The sequence below is a fragment of the Camelina sativa genome, chromosome 5 (assembly GCF_000633955.1).
Source record: "Camelina sativa cultivar DH55 chromosome 5, Cs, whole genome shotgun sequence".
NCBI lineage: Eukaryota > Viridiplantae > Streptophyta > Magnoliopsida > Brassicales > Brassicaceae > Camelina > Camelina sativa.
Genome location: NC_025689.1, coordinates 9,053,443 through 9,076,243, shown reverse-complemented (window position 1 = coordinate 9,076,243; position 22,801 = coordinate 9,053,443). Strand labels below are relative to the sequence as shown.

The window sequence follows — 22,801 nt, the reverse complement described above, 5'->3', positions numbered from 1 at the left end:
TAGTGAAGGCTGAGCATCAGGTTCCTGGCGGGTTACTGAAGAGTCTACCTATTCCTGAGTGGAAGTGGTATATGATCACGATGGATTTCGTGGTAGGATTGCCAGTGATTGAGCGGGTGGGACCAGTAGCATACAGGCTGGAGATGCCTGAGGTTATGTGTGCGTTCCACAAGGTGTTTCATATTTCTATGTTGTGGAAGTGTCTCCGTGAGGATGATCGGTTATTAGCTAAGATTCTTGAAGATCTTCAGCCTAACATGACTTTGGAGGCGAGACCATTGAGGGTTCTCGGGAGGAGGATCAAGAAACTTCGGAAGAAGAAGATTCCTTTGATGAGAGTCCTTTTGGGATTGTGATGGTGTGGAGGAGCAGACTTGGGAGCCTGAGGCGAGGATGAAGGCAAGGTTTAAGAAGTGGTATGAGAAGCAAGCCGCGACTTGAGCTTGTTTAGCCTGGTCCCATCTGTAATTCGTGGCTGGAGCGGGAATGGAGTATTCCAGCCCATCTCTCTTGTTTACTTGGTCGCTTGGGGTGGTTGGTTGTGCGACTCAGTAACAAGATGAGGTGGTGCTCGGGGTACAAAGTTTCCGTGAGGCAGAGTTTTTGAGGAAAGTTTCCTGAAATAGAAATTTCCAAAAATGGAAAGTGCTAAAAATGGAAAGTTGTATGAGAATTTGTTCATTTTAGTGGTGGAGAGCCTTGGAGGGGCTTGTGTGGCCTTAGTGGCGGACTTTTGAGTCATTGTGCCGTGTGTGACAGTCTTTTGAGACATTGTGTGGTCTTTGTGGCGGGCTGTTTAGCCTGTTGTGTGGCCTTTGTGGTGGGCTGTTTACCCAGATGTGTGGCCTTTGTGGCGGGCTGTTTAGCCAAATGTGTGTCCTTTGTGGCAGGCTGTTTAGCCTGATGCTTGGCCTTTATGGCGGGCTGTTTAGCCAGAGTGCCTGTTTAGGCGGTCCTTCGGGACAGATGGTCTTTGTGACGATCCTTCGGGACAGATGGTCTTTGTTACGGTCCTTCGGGACAAGTGGTCTTTGTGACGGTCTTGTTTAGGACATTTGTTTGGCCTTGGTGGCGGTCCTGTTTAGGACATTTGTTTGGCGTTGGTGGTGGTCCTGTTTAGGACATTTGTTTGGCTTGGTGGCGGTCCTGTTGAGGACATTTGTTTGGCCTTGGTGGCGGTCTTATTTAGGACATTTGTTTGGCCTTTGTGGTGGTCCTGTTTAGGACATTTGTTTGGCCTTGTGACATGTATATGATCCTTATGTGGTCATGAGGTATTCCAGTGAGGGGATATGTGGTTGCTAGAACATTGTGATGTTTTACGCGAGCCACTGAAAGGAAACCTGGATAGGGATAGGACTCAGACGTGTTCAGAATTGTTTGCTCGCGACTCTTGGGGGACTTAGGTTCACCTAGTACTGCCATATTCTGAGACTTTGTGGCTTGGGAGTATGGTTGGTATATCGACTTCGGATGACGATCCGGGGGCGCACTGTAGGGTGGAAACCGGAGAGACGAGTATTGGATTTTTCCTTATATATCATGGCATGCGGGTTTAAGCCCGATGAGGAGCCAACATTATGGCATGCAGACTTAGGTCTGATGAGGAGTCAATAAAAACTCAAGGTTTAGGACTATGAGTCAAGGAAAGTCCAAAAGTCTAGAGAAAATAATGCCTGGAGCGTGAGTCTATCGCCTAGAGGTAACCTTTCGTAGATCAGTCGGAGGAGTGCGGGCCGTGGAGACGGTTGCACGGGAGTCCTTGGCTGATGGTTGTTCGAGATTCGAGGACGAATCTATGTTGGTGGGGGAGAATTGTAACATCCGCGAACCGAATTCCCGGTTTAGGGGTGCATCTGTCGATGCAACAGGCGCATCGGTCGATGCATGTTCGGTTTTCTCGGTCTAGTTTTAAGTTTAGTGCTGCGTTTTGGGTTAGGGAAAACCCTTAACTCGTGTTTTTGTCTCATTCGACGAGATTGACCCTTTTTGAGGGAAAACAAAAGAGAGAAAAGGTTCTTGAGTGTTTTTGAGGATTTTGGGTGATTTGAGGCTGTTCCTGTAGAGATCTGTAGCTGGGATCGTTGTAGGAGCTTCCTAGGAGCGTTGTTTTGCTTGTTAAAAGGTTGAGAATCTTCTTGGCAAAGGTAAGTGCATGACCATGGCTTATCTAAGCTAGAGATCTCTCTGATTTGCTTGTTATGTGTTGTTAGGCTTGTTAGATTGATATTTAGGACGTTAGGAAGCTTTCTTGTGGCTTGGGATCGATTTTTGTGGTTGTAGGAACGAAGATCCGGCGAGAAGCTTCGGGGAAAAACACGATGCTCGGTATTGCATCGGTCGATGCAGGTGCGAGGACGGTGTGTAAAACTTAGGGTTTTCGTGTTATGTAGAGCATGCGTTGGTCGATGCAGTGCGAGTGTCGATCGATGCAAGTGCATCTAGCATTGGTCGATGCAACCTTGTGTCGGTCGATGCATCCCCATTTGGTGTCGGTCGATGCATGTTGGTGTCGGTCGGTGCAGAGTCCTGGTTTGTTATTGTTGATTGTTGATTGTTAGTTGATGGTTAGAGATGTCTCTATTGCTTGTGTGTATAGCCCAGTAGATGGGAGGATTGCCTTACTGAGTGTTTATAAAATACTCATGCATTGCAATTTGTATTTGTGGTGGAGGTAAAGGCAAAGTGTGATCGTGGAATCAAGGCAATGAAGAGGAGGATGTTCTAGGGACTCGATTGGTTGTTGTCTGACATTGCTAGATTGCTAGAGTTGAGTCATTAGAAACATTTGTAGGTTGCTGGTTCTATGATATTTGTTGGTTGAACTTTGGATATTGCTTATGTTATAATTTGTTGGAATATTATTGGTTATTATTGGATAATTATTTGGTTGTTGGTATTGTTTATTTCCGGCTGTTGGTTGTGATTGTGGTTAGGTGGCTAGTGGATATGTGGCCACTAGTTGTAGTTTATTTATTATTTATTATTTCAAAAAAAAGGGTCGGATCGTTTCAAATGCGGATTTTCCTTTTTTCACAAAAACGTCCCGCTTTTCTAATCACCATTCAAGGCCTTATTCCTAGACAAAAGTTGCATTAAAGAGAATTTGAATCTTTCTCGGCATAAAGCTAATTAAACGAATGAATTTTAAATACCATAAGAGTCATCAGGGCCATTGATAAGTCACCAGAGACTTATTATTTTTGAAAACAAAGCCTCCACAAAAAAAGGTCACCACAGAAGCAATTGCAAATAATAATATTCAATAAATTAGAAAATAATATATTCAATAAATTAGAAAACAAAATATATATGAGAAAGAAACAAAAAATAAAAAATTATACCATCTAAAATAAGTAAAAATAATGAAGTCCATGGTTCCACCAAATCACATATTATTGACATTCCCAATAGTGATCCCTACACACATTTGAAAGATTAATATGATACATATTAAAATTGACAAAAAAAAAATATAATTGCCAAGACACAAATAATATTAATTTCTTCCTTACCTTGAAAGACATCAAAATCATCGTTATCGCAATTATAATATCAAAAATCAAGTAAACCCCCATCTGCATTAAAACACAAAAAAAAATCCTAATTAAATCAAACTATGATGAGAGAGTCAAGAAAATAGATAAATAAATAAAAAAAACCCTTCAGCTTTCTCGAAAAAGGACACAAGAAAATGAAAAAGAGAAGTATATTCTTATCCTAGATCCAAGTTGCATTAAAGAGAATTTAAATCTTTCTCAGCATAAAGCTAATTAAACGAATGAATTTTAAATACTATAAGAGTCATCAGTGCCATCGATAAGCGATGATGATGATTGGGTGCAGCCTTTTCCCCTTGTCTTCTTCTCCCCATTACGATCAAAAAGAGAAAGATGACAAATTGAAGCTTTTTGAGAGAGAGAGAGAGAGAGCCAAAATATCGTATTTTTATAAACTTTATGAATAGTGACGTTGTGGAAACAAAGTTATATAAGCGGACTGTAGTTTGATTTGCGAAAATATGCTTTTCGATTTTCATATGAAGCCTTAAGGTTTGAATGGTAACAATAGATTTGGTTTTGCAGGACAAACGATTTGATAGTGTGGTACAGTTGAACTGCAGTACGTGCAGGACAAAAGTATTTACGGGACAAATGCGGTTAATGCAAAATATGTGGTACAAAATAATGTTTGATTGGTGAAAAAACGATTTGCGGTGTGGATTTCATATTATTTTGCTCATAACTAATATAATTATAATATTATAAATTCATATTATAAATAACATTATAAGCAAATATAACATCAATTAAATTGTTTTTTATTGTCAATGAAATAGTAATTTCATCTATTATTTATAAACTTTAAAAACCAGAAATTCTTTTAATCATGTAAATTTGTGTTCATTAAAATAGTGAAGAAATACAATGTTTTAAACATAAATTTAATCTAGAAGAAACAATAATTTCTTTTAAAAAAAAAATTAGTTAATTATACATTATTGGTTAAATTTGTAATGATAAAAAAATAATCAAATTTATTTAAACTAAAATTTAACTTTTATGTACATATTTTTATGCACAACTAAAATATAAATATTTATAATTTATTTACTTTTTGGTATTTACAACATATGTAAATTATTCTTCTTTATTTTGCTATTTGTAATATAATTATTTATTGCATAAGCATCTTTTTTTATACTTAAAACAATATATTAGTAACATAAACCTTCTTTTAATGCAAATTTGGATAAATATTAATGGATCATTTATAATTTTATATAAAAAGAAAAGCGGATTTATGGTGATACGCGCTTTATCTGGGAAAAAATTATTAGCGAGGCATTTTTCATTTAACAAGACAGAACAAAAATTTAATGCTGATTTTGCTTTTTCTTTTTTAACAAAACCGCAAATTAGTATAAATTATATTGATGATGTAATAAATGCGGATTTTCCTTTTTCACAAAAACTCCCCGCTTTTCGATCACCATTCAAGGCCTTATTCCTAGAACAAAGTTGCATTAAAGAGAATTTGAATCTTTCTCGGCATAAAGCTAATTAAACGAATGAATTTTAAATACCATAAGAGTCATCAGGGCCATTGATAAGTCACCAGAGACTTATTATTTTTGAAAACAAAACCTCCACAAAAAATGTCACCATAGAAGCAATTGCAATTAATAATATTCAATAAATTAGAAAACAATATATTCAATAAATTAGAAAACAAAATATATATGAGAAAGAAACAAAAAAAAAATTAAAGAAAAATTATACCATCTAAAATAAGTGAAAATAATAAAGCCAATGGTTCCACCAAATCACATATTATTGCCATTCCCAGTGGTGATCCCTATGTGATTTGCCAAAAGCACAAATAATATTAATTTTTTCCTTACCTTGAGAAACATCAAAATCATCATTATCGCAATTATAATATCAGTAATCAAGTAAACCACCACTATGATCTACATTGAAACACAAAAAAAACACTAATTAAATCAAACTATGATGAGAGAATCAAGAAAATAGATAAATAAAGAAAAATCCTTCAGCTTTCTCGAGAAAGGAAACAAGAAATAGAAAAACAGAAATATCTTACCAATTTGCATTAAAGAGAATTTGAATCTTTCTCAGCATAAAGCTAATTAAACGAATGAATTTTAAATACCATAAAAGTCATTAGTGCCATCAATCAAAAAGAGAAAGATGACAAATTGAAGTTTTTTGAGAAAGAGAGAGCCTAAATATCGTATTTTTATAAACTTTATGAATAGTGACGTTGTGGAAACAAAGTTATATAAGCGAACTGTAGTTTGTTTTGCGAAAATACGCTTTTCAATTTTTATATGTAGCCTTAGGGGTCGAATGGTAACAACGGATTTGGTTGTGCGGGACAAACTATTTGATAGTGCGGTACAGTTGAACTGCAGTACGTGCGGGACAAAAGTATTTGCGGGACATGTGCGGTTAATGCAAAATATGCATTACAAACTAATGTTTGATTGGTGAAAAAACGATTTGCGGTGCGGATTTCATATTATTTTATTCATAACTAATATAATTATAATATTATAAATAGATATTATAAATAACATTATAAGCAAATATATCATCAATTAAATTTTTTTCTTTATTGTCAATGAAATAGTAATTTCATCTATTATTTATAAACTTTAAAAACCAAAAATTCTTTTAATCATGTAAATTTGTGTTCATTAAAATAGTGAAGAAATACAATGTTTTAAACATAAATTTGTTCTAGAAGAAACAATAATTTCTTTAAAAAAAAAAAATTTAGTTAGTTATACATTATTAGTTTAATTTGTGATGATTAAAAATAATAAAATTTATTTAAACTAAAATTTAACTTTTATGTACATATTTTTATGCAAAACTAAAATATAAATATTTATAATTTATTAACTTTTTGGTATGTACAACATATGTAAATTATTCTTATTTATTTTGTTATTTGTAACATAATTATTTATTGCATAAGCATATTTTTTATACTTAAAACAATATATTAGTACCATAAACCTTCTTTTAACACAAATTTGGATAAACATTAATGGATCATTTATAATTTAAAAAAAAGGAAAGCGGATTTATGGTGATAAGCACTTTATCTGGGAAAAATTTATTAGCGTGGCATTTTTCATTTAACAAGACAGAACAAAAAATTAATGCGGTTTTTGCTTTTTCTTTTTTTACAAAACTGCAAATTAGTGTAAATTATATGAATGATGTAATAAATGCGGATTTTCCTTTTTCACAAAAAGTCCCGCTTTTCGATCACCATTTAAGGCCTTATTCGTAGACCAAAGTTGCAATGAAGAGAATTTGAATCTTTCTCGGCATAAAGCTAATTAAACGAATGAATTTTAAATACCATAATAGTCATCAGGGCCATTGATAAGTCACCAGAGACTTATTATTTTTGAAAACAAAACCTCCACAAAAAAGTCACCACAGAAGCAATTGCAAATAATAATATTCAATAAATTAGAAAATAATATATTCAATAAATTAGAAAACAAAATATATATGAGAAAGAAACAAAAAATAAAAAATTATACCATCTAAAATAAGTAAAAATAATGAAGTCCATGGTTCCACCAAATCACATATTATTGACATTCCCAATGGTGATCCCTACACACATTTGAAAGATTAATATGATACATATTAAAATTGACAAAAAAAATATAATTGCCAAAAGCACAAATAATATTAATTTCTTCCTTACCTTGAAAGACATCAAAATCATCATTATCACAATTATAATATCAGAAATCAAGTAAACCACCATTATGATATGCTTTAAAACACAAAAAAAAAAAAACTAATTAAATCAAACTATGATGAGAGAGTCAAGAAAATAGATAAATAAAGAAAAATCATTCAGCTTTCTCGAGAAAAGACACAAGAAAGTGAAAAAGAGAAGTATCTTCTTATCCTAGACCCTAGTTGCATTAAAGAGAATTTGAATCTTTCTCAGCATAAAGCTAATTAAAAGAATGAATTTTAAATACCATAAGAGTCATCAGTGTCATCGATAAATCATCAAAGAATTATTATATTTGAAAACGAAACCTCCACAAAAAATGTCACCATAGAAGCAATTGCAAATAATAATATTCAATAAATTAGAAAACAATATATTCAATAAATTAGAAAAAAATATATATATGAGAAAGAAAAAAAAATTAAAGAAAAATTATACCATCTAAAATAAGTAAAAATATGAAGCCAATGGTTATACCAAATCACATATTATTGTCATTCCCAATGGTGATCCCTACACACAGTTGAAAGATTAATATGATACATATTAAAATTGCCAAAAACACAAATAATATTAATTTCTTTCTTACCTTGAAAGACATCAAAATCATCATTATTGCAATTATAATATCAGAAATCAAGTAAACCTCCACTGTGATCTGCATTAAAATACAAATAAAAAAACTCTAATTAAATCAAACTATGATGAGAGAGCCAAGAAAATAGAAAAATAAAGAAAAATCTTTCAGCTTTCTCGAGAAAGGACACAAGAAAGTGAAAAAGAGAAGTATCTTCTTATCCTAGACCCAAGTTGCATTAAAGAGAATTTGAATCTTTCTCAGCATAAAGCTAATTAAACGAATGAATTTTAAATACTATAAGAGTCATCAGTGCCATCGATAAGCGATGACGATGATTGGATGCAGCCTTTTCCCCTTGTAAATGTCAAGAATATATCGTCAAGAATATTCTGGAAAGATTTCACAACACCCAAGTCCTTGTAAATGTTGTACAGGCCTGGGAGCTAGTGAGCAGACAAACAGAGAACGAGGAAAGTATAGCTCAGTTAGTAGTCATTTCACAAGGAGAGAAAAACATATACACCCATGGACTGAACATGGAGCACAAAAGCATCGAAGAGATGGCCAACCTGAATTAGCACTCTCACTGATTACAATCTCTACTAGCCAGTTGATCCCACTCGCTCATTTTTCTGCCACTTATAGATATTCATTATCCACACACGTACTTATTCATGTCGGTAGACATGTTAATTTTTACCAAAATTGAAATCTTGTTTTTTTTTTACGGCTACATTTAAATTTAAGAGGTACTGCAAAAATAGTAAATCTAACTAGATTAGGCCTGCTTATTAACGCGGATATAAGAAAAATATGTAAAATTTTAAGTTGTATTCAAAATATTAATTTTATTTCATTTGATTTTTTAAAAATACCGGATTTAGAGTTCACACATTCCATCTTGCAATACAATTTTTTATATATTATTACATGATAATAAAATTAGATTATAATTCTATGCACTCAATCCCAATGAGTAACATTTATAATTTTCATATAAAAAAAATGTGCATTGTATCAAATTTATGCCTTACTTAATATTTTATAAAAACTAAAAATTAATAAAACATAATTCTCAAAAAAAAACTGAAAACTAATTTTATCTCATATTTGAAAAAGTAACAATCTCTTAAATATATTTATTTCATATTTTGTAATCTCATAAGTAATAGTTTTACTACGTGTCCAACATTATCATAAATTAATCAAAAATTCAAAGAGGTTATTATGAGAAAATTATTTGTTTATGTAAAGGTGAGTATCTACAATCCTTTTTTCTTTTAGGATTAATAATTGACACTATAATTTATTTAATTATGGTATTATAGTAATTAATTGTATAATTTTCTTAATTCTTTTGCTTATAGAATTAGTAATTTAAATTAATATTAATATTATTTTTATATACATATATGAGCTATCTTTTTATATTTATTAAATCGTTTAAATTTTAGTTTCTTATAATTTACAAATATGTTAAAACAAAGTTTTTGTATAACACATGAAAAAATCTTTAATTGTTAAATTGACACTTGTCGTGATCACATGAGTTACTAACTTTGATAACCAAGATTTATATAATAACATAATATTGAATACGCTATCAAATCATTCACCGATTAAAAAACTTAATAAAATTACATGAATTTCTTATTTTGATTATCTTTTTTTCTACATTATGTTAATCACTAATTTTAACACATTAAACATTTTCATACTTTAATCATTTTTATGTATAAATTTATTTTTACTATATGATTATAATAAATAATAATTACAATTAAATTGTAAATATTTTCCTTATTAATTGCACATATTTTCCTATTGAAATTAGTAACTTAGTATATAGTTTTCCTATTAGAATTAGTGATATAATAGATTACTTTCAAGCTCCAATAGTCAGTTCATAAAAGCACAATATTCGTCCTAAATTCAAATACATAGCACCAAAAGGAATCGAAACTGAGATCGTTATTTACCACAAAATCCCTGAATCTCATTACTCTCCTCGAAATCCCTAAACATGGAATAGATTTGTCTGTTGCTCAAGCTCCACGTCCCCTGAGAAAAAAAAACCCCCATAACCTAATCAACAACCCAATTTCCATATTCGCGAGAAACAGAGAGAAGCTAATTCAGAAAAAAAAAATAAAAAAAATTGGACATTCCCTCATCCTCATATCTCAATTCTCTTACTCCAAAAAGAACTTGGCACCAAAACAAAACATAAAGTTTTCCTTACCTTAAACATTACAACAACAACAACAACAAAAAATCTTCTTCTCCTTCTCTCTCTTTCTGATGAAGCTAAGTGTTTTTTTTGTCAACAAAAGCTAAGTGTTTTTTTTTTTTTGGTCTCTGTTTTTTTTTCTTTGTTACGCATTTGTTTTATTTTAAGTAAAAATTGAGACAACCCTTAATAAATGTTTTTTAAAAAGTAGAAATAGTTTTTTTTAAAATCAAACCATAAAAAAAATCTAAAAAACTCAACATGAACCAAAATAATGTATTTTAGTAACTTTATGAATAGTAATGTTGTGAAAAAGTTATATAAGCGGAAATAGTAGTATTTTGATTTGAGAAAATACGCTTTTCATATTGAGCCTTAATTCTCAACGTCTATATTTTTACATATATACTAGGTTCGAACCCGCGGTACACCGCGGGTCAAATGTTTTATAATTTGTAAGTTATGATTTTTTATGTTTATTAGTAATACAATTTTATGAAAATATCAAATGATGCTACTTGTATATTTTATAAACTAATCCAAATATTTTTAACAATTTGGTTAAGGTGTAAAATTGGATTTGGATTCAGCTTTAGTTCTCATTATTTTACGTATATAATCAAGACATATATATTTTGGAACGCAAAATCCGTCCCATCCTGGGAAATCCGTCCCATCTTGTCTCGTCCCGTAACTATGGAAGTGTATGAACTTAGTAAAATGAATTATTGTAAAAACAAATCAGGTGAAATTTAGAAACTTCAAATATATGTAAAATCGTTTCTAAAACAATTATTATGCCATGAACCTTATGACCTTAATGCTTTATTGATTAAACGAATACCAACTTTCATAGTGTAGGACTTGTAGGTTTCTGTTTTCAACAATTTGTATTTGTATTAAACTCAATTACTAACGGGTTTGAATAAATAACGGATTTGTAAAAACACTTACTACTTAGACATTGACTTTGTTTTTTGCCTTAACTAACGAAACCCAATCTTAATTGGGCCTTGACTTGCTTCTGGCCCATCTGGCCTCTTCCTTTCTTCGTTGACACAAAACCACACTTTCGTCTTCCTCCTCTTCGTTGTTTCTTCTTCTTTCAATGATTTCTTTCTTCTGCAATTATTCTTACTAACTCTCTTCTTCTCATGCTTGATTCTCTTGCACATGACTGATCAAAGATGAGATTTCAACAGTTCATACTCCGAGCAACCTCTTATGAGGCCTGGATCTGTTGCTTCTCAAGATAAGTCTCAGGCTAGCACTATTGTACATGCTCAAGGTACTGCTTGTAATCCGAGCATACACAACCCTTGTTCGATTTTTATTTGTTATTGATCCTTCAGTTACATCTCTATCTCCCATTACTTTCTTCAGTTCAAAGATTCAAGTTTTAGCCTTTTCGTTTTCTACAGATTTGGATATTTCTATTTTTTTTTTTTAATTCAAGGGTTTATTGTAGTTTTGCTGAATTAAAATTTTTCGGTTTTGTTGTTTCACTGGAATTGTATGTGAGTATCTTCGTATTTGAAGTATTTTTGGCAACAAAGAACAAAAGTTTTTGAAACTTCGATATCCCTTTACATTAGCCTCTTGTAAATAAGTCAAGGCGAGTGAAACCTGATATTAGGCAAAATTCAGTTATTTAGCTTATAGACAATGACCAGATCACCAGAGAATATAAGATAGTATTAGAACCTGATCACCAGAGAAAATGGTAGTTGGTTTCACCATTTCAGCTGACATCAATGACTTCTTCTGCTAGAAGGCCATCCTTTAAAAGTACCTTCGAAATCATGTAGCAGTCCTTACCATCCCACAAATTTTCTTTTTCAACACACACCAACAAAAGATAGGTCTTTGCAATCAAATTTTTGTAAATTTTTGATTAGGAACTTATTTCAATTATTTAAAAAGATAAAACTTTAAATATAATAGGACCTTCATCAAGTGATTCGGCCTTGGTCTTTGTGATCATCACATCATCTTTCTCATCACTCTCATCCTGATTGATTTTATCATTAAGTTGCTTATTCTCCACTGTCCAGGAACAATAACTCTCTGAAACTTGCTGAGTTGTTGTTTCTTAACAGTAGCATGAATCAGGATTCCCTGCAAAGTACATATAAACAAACATATAAACTAATAACTAATGAAAAACAAATATGCTAAATAAAATAAACTACTAATATAAGCTTACCAAAGCATCGCACACATGCTTGAGAAATGGTTTTTGCTTGATGAGTTATGAATGTGTTTGATGTTGGATTATTTATAGTGGTCTAGTAGTTTAGGGTATCGTATAGGATCGGTCATTGATAAGAGTGGTTGATGATTGCGAGATTTTTGGTTATGATTAGATTAAATTATGATTCTGATTGAATTTGAAATCAATGTTGATTGATACGCAGGTAACTAAAGATTATGCAGAGAGATTTGAGGGCGGGATTGATATAGTTAATATTGTGTTTATCGTTACCAAAAATTCCTTTGGAATATTCTTCAGATTGATTGTCGAGCCTAATAATTTTGGGCTGATGGACAATTTAAAATTACTTTGGACGCTAATATGGCCTTCTTTGTATGTAAGTTGCCTAATAAAGGATGAAACCGGGTTACTCTAAAAAAGACGTGGATCCTTAGTGTAATGGGTCGGATTTTTTTTTTTTTTAAGATTTCGGACAAATTTGTCCTGATCAATTTATCGAATCAGGCTCCTTTTTAATGAATTCAGTGGCAATTGCTATAAATACTTTGATAATTTCAGTCATTTTTAAAAGCGTACTCCTCTTTTAATTATAAGAAGATATATATATATATATATATATATTTATATTTATATTTGTTTTATTCCTTTGTTTAGGCTAACGTAAATTCGGTGAAATAACACTTGATAACATTACTTAAATAATATGATAGAAAACTACGTGATGCAAAATGGAACCAATTATGATAATTCTATCAAAACCTACATGAAACAAAGTGTTCTAAGCTATGGCGAGAAAAGGTGGCAGAAAAAATTAGGCAAATGAACCAAAAAGACACGTAAAATTATAAATTATGAATGATTTGTAAATTCATATAGAATTGTAAATTATAAAAATCAAAATATATGGATTTTGAAATAACATGTTTTATCCTTGGATTTGAATCATTATATTTTTACTTTCAAATCCATTCAAATTTATTTAGAACATAATGTGGATTTTAAAATCTAAAAACAATCATTAAATAAATAACATGGGATTTTAACAAGTATTTATAAATCATAGAACTAAAATAACATATAATTTTGATAAGTATTTAAAAATCAATGATTGAATAACACATAATTGTGTTAAAAACAGAATTCATTCTCTCTCAGACGCGAATATCGAGACAACCTTTCCTCTTACCTTCTCCGACGTCGGTGTAGCTTCGGCTCGCCGACATCGGGAGACCTTTGTCCCATCTCTTCTCTATTTCAACCCTGTTTCTCTTCTTTCGTTCTCTTCCTTGAATTTTTTCCCCATCTTTTTAAACTTTTGGCAACTTTACAACATTATGCAAAACTCAGATCTGGCTTGTTTATCTTGCAAAGAACGATGTAGATCTCCGGCGGTTCCCATCATTCTTTTCTTATGCCCAGACTCTGCGGATGCGGATCAATTGTCCACTGCTCTGTACATGTCAAAAATCGGACTCCTATTCTCACCTGAAGATTTCTTCACCTTGGTTTTATTGATGGAAGAAGCTCAATCTTCTAAACCATCAGATGCGCCTTTCTGGGGGAAGACGTCGATGGCGCACGGCGAGCTTATCTTCAGGGTTACGGTTTTACCGATTGTCTGGACCTCCGCTTTAACCACTCGCCACCACCAAAGCTTGATAGGGTTGAATCTATGTTCTTCGGAGCTGCCCTTAACTACGCAAATCTTGTCGCTTACTCCGACCAGCCGCCGCACACCGAGAAGCTTGTGGTCACCAGATGAAAACCCTAGTGTTTTCTTGGTGGACCTGAATTATGAGGCCGGCCCATTAAAGATTCCCCTATCTCAGCCCATTTATCAAAAAACCAGGTCCATCTACTACTACTCTTTAACAACTTCTAGCTCGTATCAAGGTCTATATCGCGAGTATATCCTCTTAGGCCAAAGACTCCTCTCGAGGAATACACCGGTTAGACTGCTAGGATTGTTCAATCAGTTAGTCAGATCCCTGGTATCTGCTATGTATGTGGTAATAATATTTGCTCCCTTGGCTCTGAAGTTATGTGGCGATTCAGCTCTGAAATCCTATTGTCAACAGCCTGACTATGTCTTTGGTAGATCCTTAGCGAATAGTCACCCTTTGCCAATACTAGCTTGCGACTTCAGCCACCACCCAAAGGTTATCAAGGTCATCAATCTTATTTGCTTTGTCCTCCCGTTACCTTTAGCAACCAGCCCTCACCTTTCGCCATTATATTTGAGATATCAATTGCCTGTGTCTTTCCGGCTACAAACTTTGTGTGGAAGCCTTAATCTCCATAGCCATGGCTTTTATGTGAGAGAGACTCCTCCTGTTTTGTTATGGTCTGCCACTTATCTTTGGCGCATCCCTCTATTAGCTTCTTTGGTGAGTTCTTTTTCTCCCAGACATATGAAGCTCCCTGTTATGGCCCTTGTTCAACCTCAAGTAGCTCCCCTCACGCCGGTGAGAAGCTTAGTCATGACTACCTTTTCAACGTCTTCTAGTCATATTTTGACAGGGACCACTTCACCTTCCATTGAACTCCTCTTGGAAGAGTTATCGACATACCTTGATCTCTCATGTGTTGTTTGCTTCCTAGCAAGTAATTCAAAGCTCTCTTGGATTAATGATCGATGTAATCTATGTTTATGTTTCTTTGTTTGGCATTGGGGAATGCCTCTGCTTGCTTCTGTTGTGTACTTTGGAATTCTGTATCCCTTCTTTGTACTTGAATTTAAGTGAATGAAATCAAGTTGTTTGACAAAAAAAAAGAATAACACATAATTTTGTTTGGATTTTCAAATCCACTAAAATTATAGAACTAATAACCCCCTCTAGTAACCTGCCTAATTATTTTGATATTTTGTGGCATTAAAGTTTTATTAAGCATAAATAAAGTAAAACTGAAAAAAGTGCAACCATGATTTTCAAATTCATCTCCTACCATAGCAACACTTAAGCCAAAAAAGGACCTTCCACAAAGCTATCTAACACATTTAATAAGATCATAAGACAAATGATAAGCATCATACGGTTCACACCAATAAAAATAAAATTTGACTTTCTTAAGCTATATTTCATCTAATCACAATAAAAATTATATATTTTCTATACGTTCGAGCTACAAAATCCCGCAGAGCAAAATCTTTAAAGCATTGAGAAATCACCGTCTTTATATTCTTTGCACACCGATCTGGCTCACTGCCGCCACCTAAAGGAGATAGTGCCCCAACCCATTGCATGAAATGTAGGTTGTACAAACCCCCATTGAATGAGGAACTATAATGGCCTCTCTTCCACCGTTGGTAGAAACAATTAACTAACTACTATAGATAATGATTTATTATTATAATTAAAAAATCAAAATATAACCATTTAAATTATATACCAAATTTTTGAAAGTCTAGTCATTTTTTTAATTCTAATTCATAAATATAAAACTCTAGACAAATAATGTAACTATTATATCTATACCCAAAACTAAAACCTAACAATCTTTTATATCAAAAATTTAAAATTTACAGATTTATAAATCAAGTCGATTTTAAATCTAAAATAATATCTTATACTTTATCAATCGTAAACCTCCAATATCCAAATTTTAACAAAAAAATAAAAAAAACAAGTGACAATGCCTCCCTTAACCTCCGGCCGCGATAGGACCCTTGAGGATAAAAGTAAGCTAGTTTTGGATCTACTAACACATACTCCCTCCGTTTCACAAAGAGTGTCACTCTGACACTTTTCACACAAATTAATAAAACACTGAAATATACATATATACCCTTATTTAATAAGTTTTTAATAGATTATTTTAGTTATAATTAAGGGTAAAACAAGGAAATCTAAGATAAAAGATGCATTGGAACTATAAAATAATGCATTGGAATTGTAAAGTGACAGTCTTTGTGAAACAAAGAAAAATCTCCAGAATGACACTCTTTGTGAAACGGAGGGAGTATTAGAGTTTCTAAACTGAGTTTCTATTTTTATTAAATCAAATAAAAATAATAATTAAAGTATATATATTACTAGTAGTCAAAATCGCAAGTTTAAAAATATCAAAATAATAACAAGGCACTTTGTTCATGTGGAATGAAAAAGACACTTTGATGGCCAATTCCAGCTCTTGAGATTTGAAAATCCGGTTAAATCATTTCTTTTGGAGCTATATATGCCTATAGAATGTTCTATTCTTAATTTTCAACTAACTGAAGTTTTCTATGAGCGGGTCGCAATCAAGAAAATGAAAAAGAAGTACTACTCATGGGACAAATGTATTAATTTGAGAGAAGTGAAGGTAGTGATTTGCCTTTGTTGAGATAATCTCTTTTTTTTGTTTGGTCTTGTTTACTGGAACTTATTACTACTTATTCGTGATATTAGTCGCTCAGGAGAATAATTATCCAAACATCGTGAAGCTGAAGGAAGTCATCCAGGAAAATGATATACTATACTTTTTCTGCTTGTACATGGTATCCTATAATATTCATTGCACTGAACGTATGTCATTCTTACTTGAACAGGAGTGCAATCTTTACCAGCTGATGAAGGATCGACCTAGAGATATGAGTACTTATATACCTAAAGATGGAAATATCAAAATAGTTAGGTAACTGACCGGGAGACAAAAGTTTGTGTTAGGCTCGCAGTCCCAAAACTATCCTCCCTCAGAAGTGAGGTCAAAACATTAGGAACAAGTCAAAAGAATGAAAACCTAAAGGTAAGGAAAACACATACTCCCTCTGTCCCGTTATATAAGAATTTTTGGATAAAAAACACAAAAGTTTAAAATCATTTAACAAAATTAAACCAATGGAACAAAAATACTGATTTGGAAATGAGTAATAACTCAAAAGCTTGTATTAGATCTAATTACAAGTTTGTAAGAAGCTGCAAAAGAAGAAGAAAAACATTTGAGCATGTTATCACAAACAAGTGAGATAACATTGCAAGTTAAAGACATGATTGAGAGAGTAAAAATGAATCCAACAAGCTTAGAATGATCTCAAGATCGAACATTCGCATCATTTGATGATGAACAAGGGGAAACAACAAGCATTAGAGCTATATGGGGATGGAAGTTTGCTGGACCTTAGCCATGATTGGGAAACAACAAGCATTAGAGCTGAAGATGGCTGGCGCCTCACTGCTCATCACCACAATCTTGATACTTCAAGGGAGTAATACCCAAACATCAGATCACTACCAGAGGTTATGAGTTATGGCCAATGTCTTGAAACTCTTGAGCATGAATCTGAAGCTGGAATCAACGTGTGTTCAATTCCTTCGACAGTTCCCTAATATAGTAATAATCATTGATTTGATAGATCCATAGATAAGAACAACAAACATGTTCTCAAGTGTTTTCATTTTACTCTGTTTTCTATTTGTAAAATCTTGAATCGATGAACTGTCTTGCAATGAAATCCATTCAAGTATACAATTTGATATATACTCGTCTGCACGTAAATGTTGATCTTCATGTTTCTTTTTTCTAAGAATCCTTTTGTGTGCTTACTTATCCTGTAATACTTGAAGTTACATGACTCATGTATAGTGTAGCGCAAACATCTACTCTCTTTGATTATTGTTTTAGCATATGGTGTTTCTTGTGCTGTTTATATATTTACAGGGCAATAAATCGTGTGTATTTTAGCTATCATGTTCGGCTTGCGGACGTCAAAGAGTCAGTGTGTGTGTGAGTTTGTGACTTCTTTCTTATATACAAAATCATTTGGCAGATTTGGGACAATGCTAGTTCTTGACGTATGCGACATTGAAGTATAAAACCTATCTATATATACCCTAAGAACCTATCATATCCGGTAAAAAGAGAACAAAAAAAAATGAAAAGAATTAAGAATATGGGTTTTGAGTTCTATGCAAGGTGCAATTTCCTTCTAGTTCCGTCTCCCTGCAAATTGCAAAACATAATCATAACCGGGTATGAGATACGCAGATACGTCAAGTTGAGAAGAACATTGATGACTTTGAGAAAAAACTTACTGTAGGTTGATTGTTCTTAGCAGACTTGCCATGTCTTGAGTCTACAGATTCTGGTCTCGTGGTTCGTCTGTGTAGTCTCTCCATAAAGTCTTGTATGTGATTATAAGTACTGCAAAGAGAAACCAGATCACAAAAATATAAGTTAGAACTACTCATATAAAAGAAGTGTAAACGTATGTGTAAATGTGTGTGGGATAATGCTTTACCTAAGCCGATGTCTGTTACAGGCAGCAAAGAAGGCCACAAAACCGTTCAATATACTCCTTACAGCACGAAAAACCTGAAAAATGCAGCAAAACAAACACATTTAGTAATGTATCGAATTAGTAAAAGATTCAGATACTTTTTGATTCTCTTCAAACTTTTTTCACTGACATGAGAAAAGAGGTCGTTCCAAAGTGTACGCCACATGGAGACTTCATAAGTCTTCACAGCTGCTTGAGAATCTGATGCAAGCTGAAGTATGCTGCTCATATACCTCCATAAATCTCCAAGAACATCGAATATGTATGAGAAAGATAAAGCTAAACAGTTGGCCAATGCAGCAACCACTCTGATTGGTGCATATATCACTTCCCATATGATCCAGAAAAGAGGCAGTAAAACAGTATTTGCTGTAGCATCCAAAAGAGAAAACAAAGAGATCAGTATTATGATTATTTTCTTAAAAGATAAGAGAATAGTAGTGGGCAAGGAGACGGTTAATGTACTTACTGACGTTCCAAACTAGTGAGACGATAAACCAAATGGGCAAAAGCACCAACTCTACCACATCACCAACAAGATTGCAACCAGACTCAATCACTATCCAAACTACTGAAACCAAACTCGCCACTGTTTCTGCCAATGAATTCCACAACGGTAGGAGCAAACCAAGAGCGTCTAAGAGAGGATTCACCAGAGGCATTATGAGTAAAGAAACAAATGGCTGCATTGCACGTGCCATTGTTAGAGCCCACCTGACAGCTTTCTGAAAATTGTGAAGAAACAACATCGTTCCCAAGTACTTTATCCGTGATACCATGTCCCAAGTTTCAATCCAATCAAAGAGTGGTCCGCATAACCGAGATGCAGTGGCTTTCAGAACAGGGACATTTTTGTAGAGGTCATAGAAACCAATCACAACGGTGACGACTGATATCATCACATATAATGCTCTGGCGAAAAGGCACATCCAGGGTCGATAAAGATGACAGAAACCGGGATAAGACTGCAGAAACAAGACCCATGAAGGGAGACCAGCTTCAAGTAAAGTAAGCAAGCGTATGTCCGCCATTATAACCTCTCGTAATTTGAATGGGAAATGACGATCACCACACCTAACAAGAACTAGAACATCCTTATATTGGGTTGCTTCAATGATGTTTTCACCATCATCAGGTACATGGCTTTCCCAGTGGTCAACCGAGTTATCTTTTCTTTTAGGTGTCTCCTCCATATAGTCAATATCAACTCCGGTACTGATTGCCTTAGTTACTCTTCTTCTCTTGTACGGTCCAGTCAGAGGCGGTGTGTGAGGCTCGTTTTCATCATAATCTGCGGCAGAATGATTAACGTTGAAGACACTTCTGGAGCAGCAAGGAGACTCATTTTCAGCAGAAAAATTATCGCTGTTGAGTATGTCATCATCATCAAAAGAAGAAGTTTTTGAGAATTCTGCTTCAGCATCATGAAAAACCTCTCCTGCAAGAGTTACATACAATACTATAAGCTTATTTAAGCTAGGGACTCATAAAGGTGCAAAGTTAAAGCATGCAGATGTATTATAATACCTATAGTTGAGTTGAGATACTCCCTCAAGCAAGACTTTTCAGCTTTTGATCCAGAGAACCACTGAGACATGCTTTTTACAGCTTGATCAATACTCTCAAACTCCCACCTTCGCATCAACTTAGCTTCTATAGCAAGAGACGTGTCTGTCTACATAAAGATATAGATCAAGTAAGAAACAAGAGAAACATACAATGCCAGACCAAAACAAACGGACAGTTGCAAGGGAGTACCAGTAGCTCATTCAAGTAGTTGACACCCCTGACGTTGGCCCATTCAACTTCGAACACGATGAAACCGTACAAGGTCTTGTGCAGCTGCTTGTTTAGAAACAAAGAGCTCTGCAGTTTATTTGCAGGTATCTTCTTCTTAGAAAAAGTTGTCGCATCTATCAATGAGAACCACTTCTTAAGCTTCTTCAATTTTCTATCGTCCGGCTGAGGCTGCTGAGCACACGTCTCTTTAGGCTTTTCTTCCTCATCCTGCTTTAGCTTTTTCTTCTCTTCCTCCTGCTTCTGAATTTTCTTCTCCCCTCGAGCTTTCGTGTTTGCAAAAGGGGAGAGTCTGGACTGCAAACAAAGATTAGATGGGTCACTAAGTCATATTTTTCCACCTGAACAACAAACAAGAAATAAGATTGAAGCAGCTTTTACAACCTTTGTAACCATTAGTTGCCAGAAATGAGCAGATCTGGTGCCAGGATTCAACCATGGCCGGTTGTCCACCAAGATGTAAATCTTTTTACTTTTGTTGCCCACGAATATACTGAGATCAGAAAGATACGACTGCAAGTCTCTGAAACAAAACAAAACAAATCTTAAACCAGATAAGCAGAGAACATCATGCAAGTAAAATGTGACAATGTAGTTTTAACTTTTTGAAACAAACACGCAAACTATTGTCACAACCACAAATATCATGGGAATTGCTGAAACAAATGCTTCAACTAATACTTGATTTCACAGGAAATGTTCAAAGACATTAACAAGAAGAACATATCTTCAGATTCAGGAAACGAATCTACGCCCTGCATTCGATTCAATTTGAATTCAAGAAAAAAAATTCAAAAGAAAAAATAGTAATAAAAGTGTCAAAAACCAAAAGCGATCTTTGTTTTGTCTGAAAGTACAAGATGATATATTCCCTTTAAAAGGTCCATTGACAAAGGCTTTCTATAATAATGATAGAAAAGCAAACCCCAGAACAGGAAACTATATATTTGTACTTCTAAACTGCAGAATCATTGATTTCTAAATATACAAAAATATTCAAGAACCCCTTGAATCATACTATAACATTACAAAAATTGAGAAGAATGAAAAAAAAAAAAACGCAATTGCGAGCAAAGAGATAAGATAAGGTACCCGATCTGAAGACTGGTCAAGGGGAAGACACATTTGGTTTCATCACCGTTCCCCATTGTCTCTATATATATTATATCTCAATTTCGCAATCTAATTCCCAATTAAACGTCGAATTGACCTCAAATTCGCTAAATATCACTGAAAGAAAAGACAAAAAAGAACGAAACATAGTTCAGGAGAATTCTTCATTATCATCCATAAGAACTGAAAATTTCTAGAAATAAACGGTGGAATGTAAGAAGATTACATAAATATAGGGAGATTTTTTGTGAAAAAATTGTGATTACTTAATAAAAAAAAAGGAAACTCTAAAATCGAAATAGAAATCGAACCCACCGGCGAACTACAACAATAGCCAGGCCGGGGGAAATTGAACCACAAACGGCGACAAACAGATCAGATAATAATCTAAAACCATTAATGTCCCCGCAAAGAAAAATATAAAAAAAAAAAAACAGAGCCGATGGTTTATGACCAGAGAAATCAATAATTTCAAATTTGAGAGAGAGAGAGAAAGAGAGAGAATTTGGGTTTACTTGGAATTGAAGAAGAAGAATATCTCCCAAAAAAAGACGTCTCAGGGGAGAGAGGAGAGAGAAGGGTAATACGGTAAATTTAATAGCCGAGGATGACGGAGGTTTGTGTTGTTATGGCTCACACTCGTCGGTTTGTGTTGTTATGGCTCACACTCGTCGGTTTGTATCTTCACCGGAGCACGTCGAAGAGAGAGAGAGACACGAAGACGAGACAGGGGAGAGAGCTCTTCTGGGAAGATACATATATATATATATATCAACGCGTGGGATAAGGTCCTTCTTTGGGCAAGCAAGCGCGTGTATTCTTTCTTCTTTTTTTCTTTCTCAAATTTACATTACGGTCCTTTAAGATTTTATTTCTTCTGAAAATAAACCAGCAAAATCAAAATAATGGAATCTTTTCAATTAAATGAGCATTCAATGGTATTTATCACATCATTTGAAATTATCGGTATTGAATTAAAAAAATAATATTTGCATGATGTGTCAAATAGTATTTTTGAAATTGTAGACTATGGATATATATGAATCTTTTTTGGTTGTATAGAATATTATTTTGGTACATTCGGATTTCTATTGTACTTGTCATTAATGTCAACAATTATTCAGATAAATTACCAAGTAAATGTCTCTTCTTTACAAAAAAACATGGATAAAATTGTTGGCAACAATTGTTGGCAACAATGAAAAAAATAAAAAGTGAAGCAAATAAATCGAAACTTTAAAGATATGAGAATAGGTGTCGAGTGGGGGTGGAATTGACGCATGGAGGAGTCATGGACAATGAAATGAAATGTGA

General features: G+C 33.6%; 1 protein-coding gene and 1 long non-coding RNA gene across 3 annotated transcripts; one reads left to right on the top strand and one right to left on the bottom strand.

Annotated features, from left to right (window-relative positions):
* On the top strand, positions 11,189 to 12,862 carry LOC104786279. Its single transcript, XR_767471.2, has 2 exons — positions 11,189 to 11,394; positions 12,524 to 12,862. It is a non-coding gene; the product is annotated as an uncharacterized LOC104786279 (long non-coding RNA).
* On the bottom strand, positions 17,884 to 22,214 carry LOC104786278. 2 transcript variants are annotated; one of them, XM_010511639.2, is made up of 10 exons: positions 22,003 to 22,214; positions 21,467 to 21,604; positions 20,759 to 20,897; positions 20,336 to 20,671; positions 20,105 to 20,252; positions 19,047 to 20,015; positions 18,708 to 18,946; positions 18,539 to 18,612; positions 18,333 to 18,441; positions 17,884 to 18,240 (listed from the first exon to the last, which is right to left on the bottom strand). In XM_010511639.2, exons 2-10 carry the CDS (start codon positions 21,520 to 21,522, stop codon positions 18,205 to 18,207), a joined length of 2,106 nt encoding a protein of 701 aa, XP_010509941.1. In that variant the 5' UTR covers positions 21,523 to 21,604; positions 22,003 to 22,214; the 3' UTR covers positions 17,884 to 18,204. The 2 variants fall into 2 exon arrangements, with proteins under 2 accessions (XP_010509941.1, XP_010509942.1); XM_010511640.1 differs by lacking the exon at positions 22,003 to 22,214 and adding an exon at positions 21,803 to 21,984.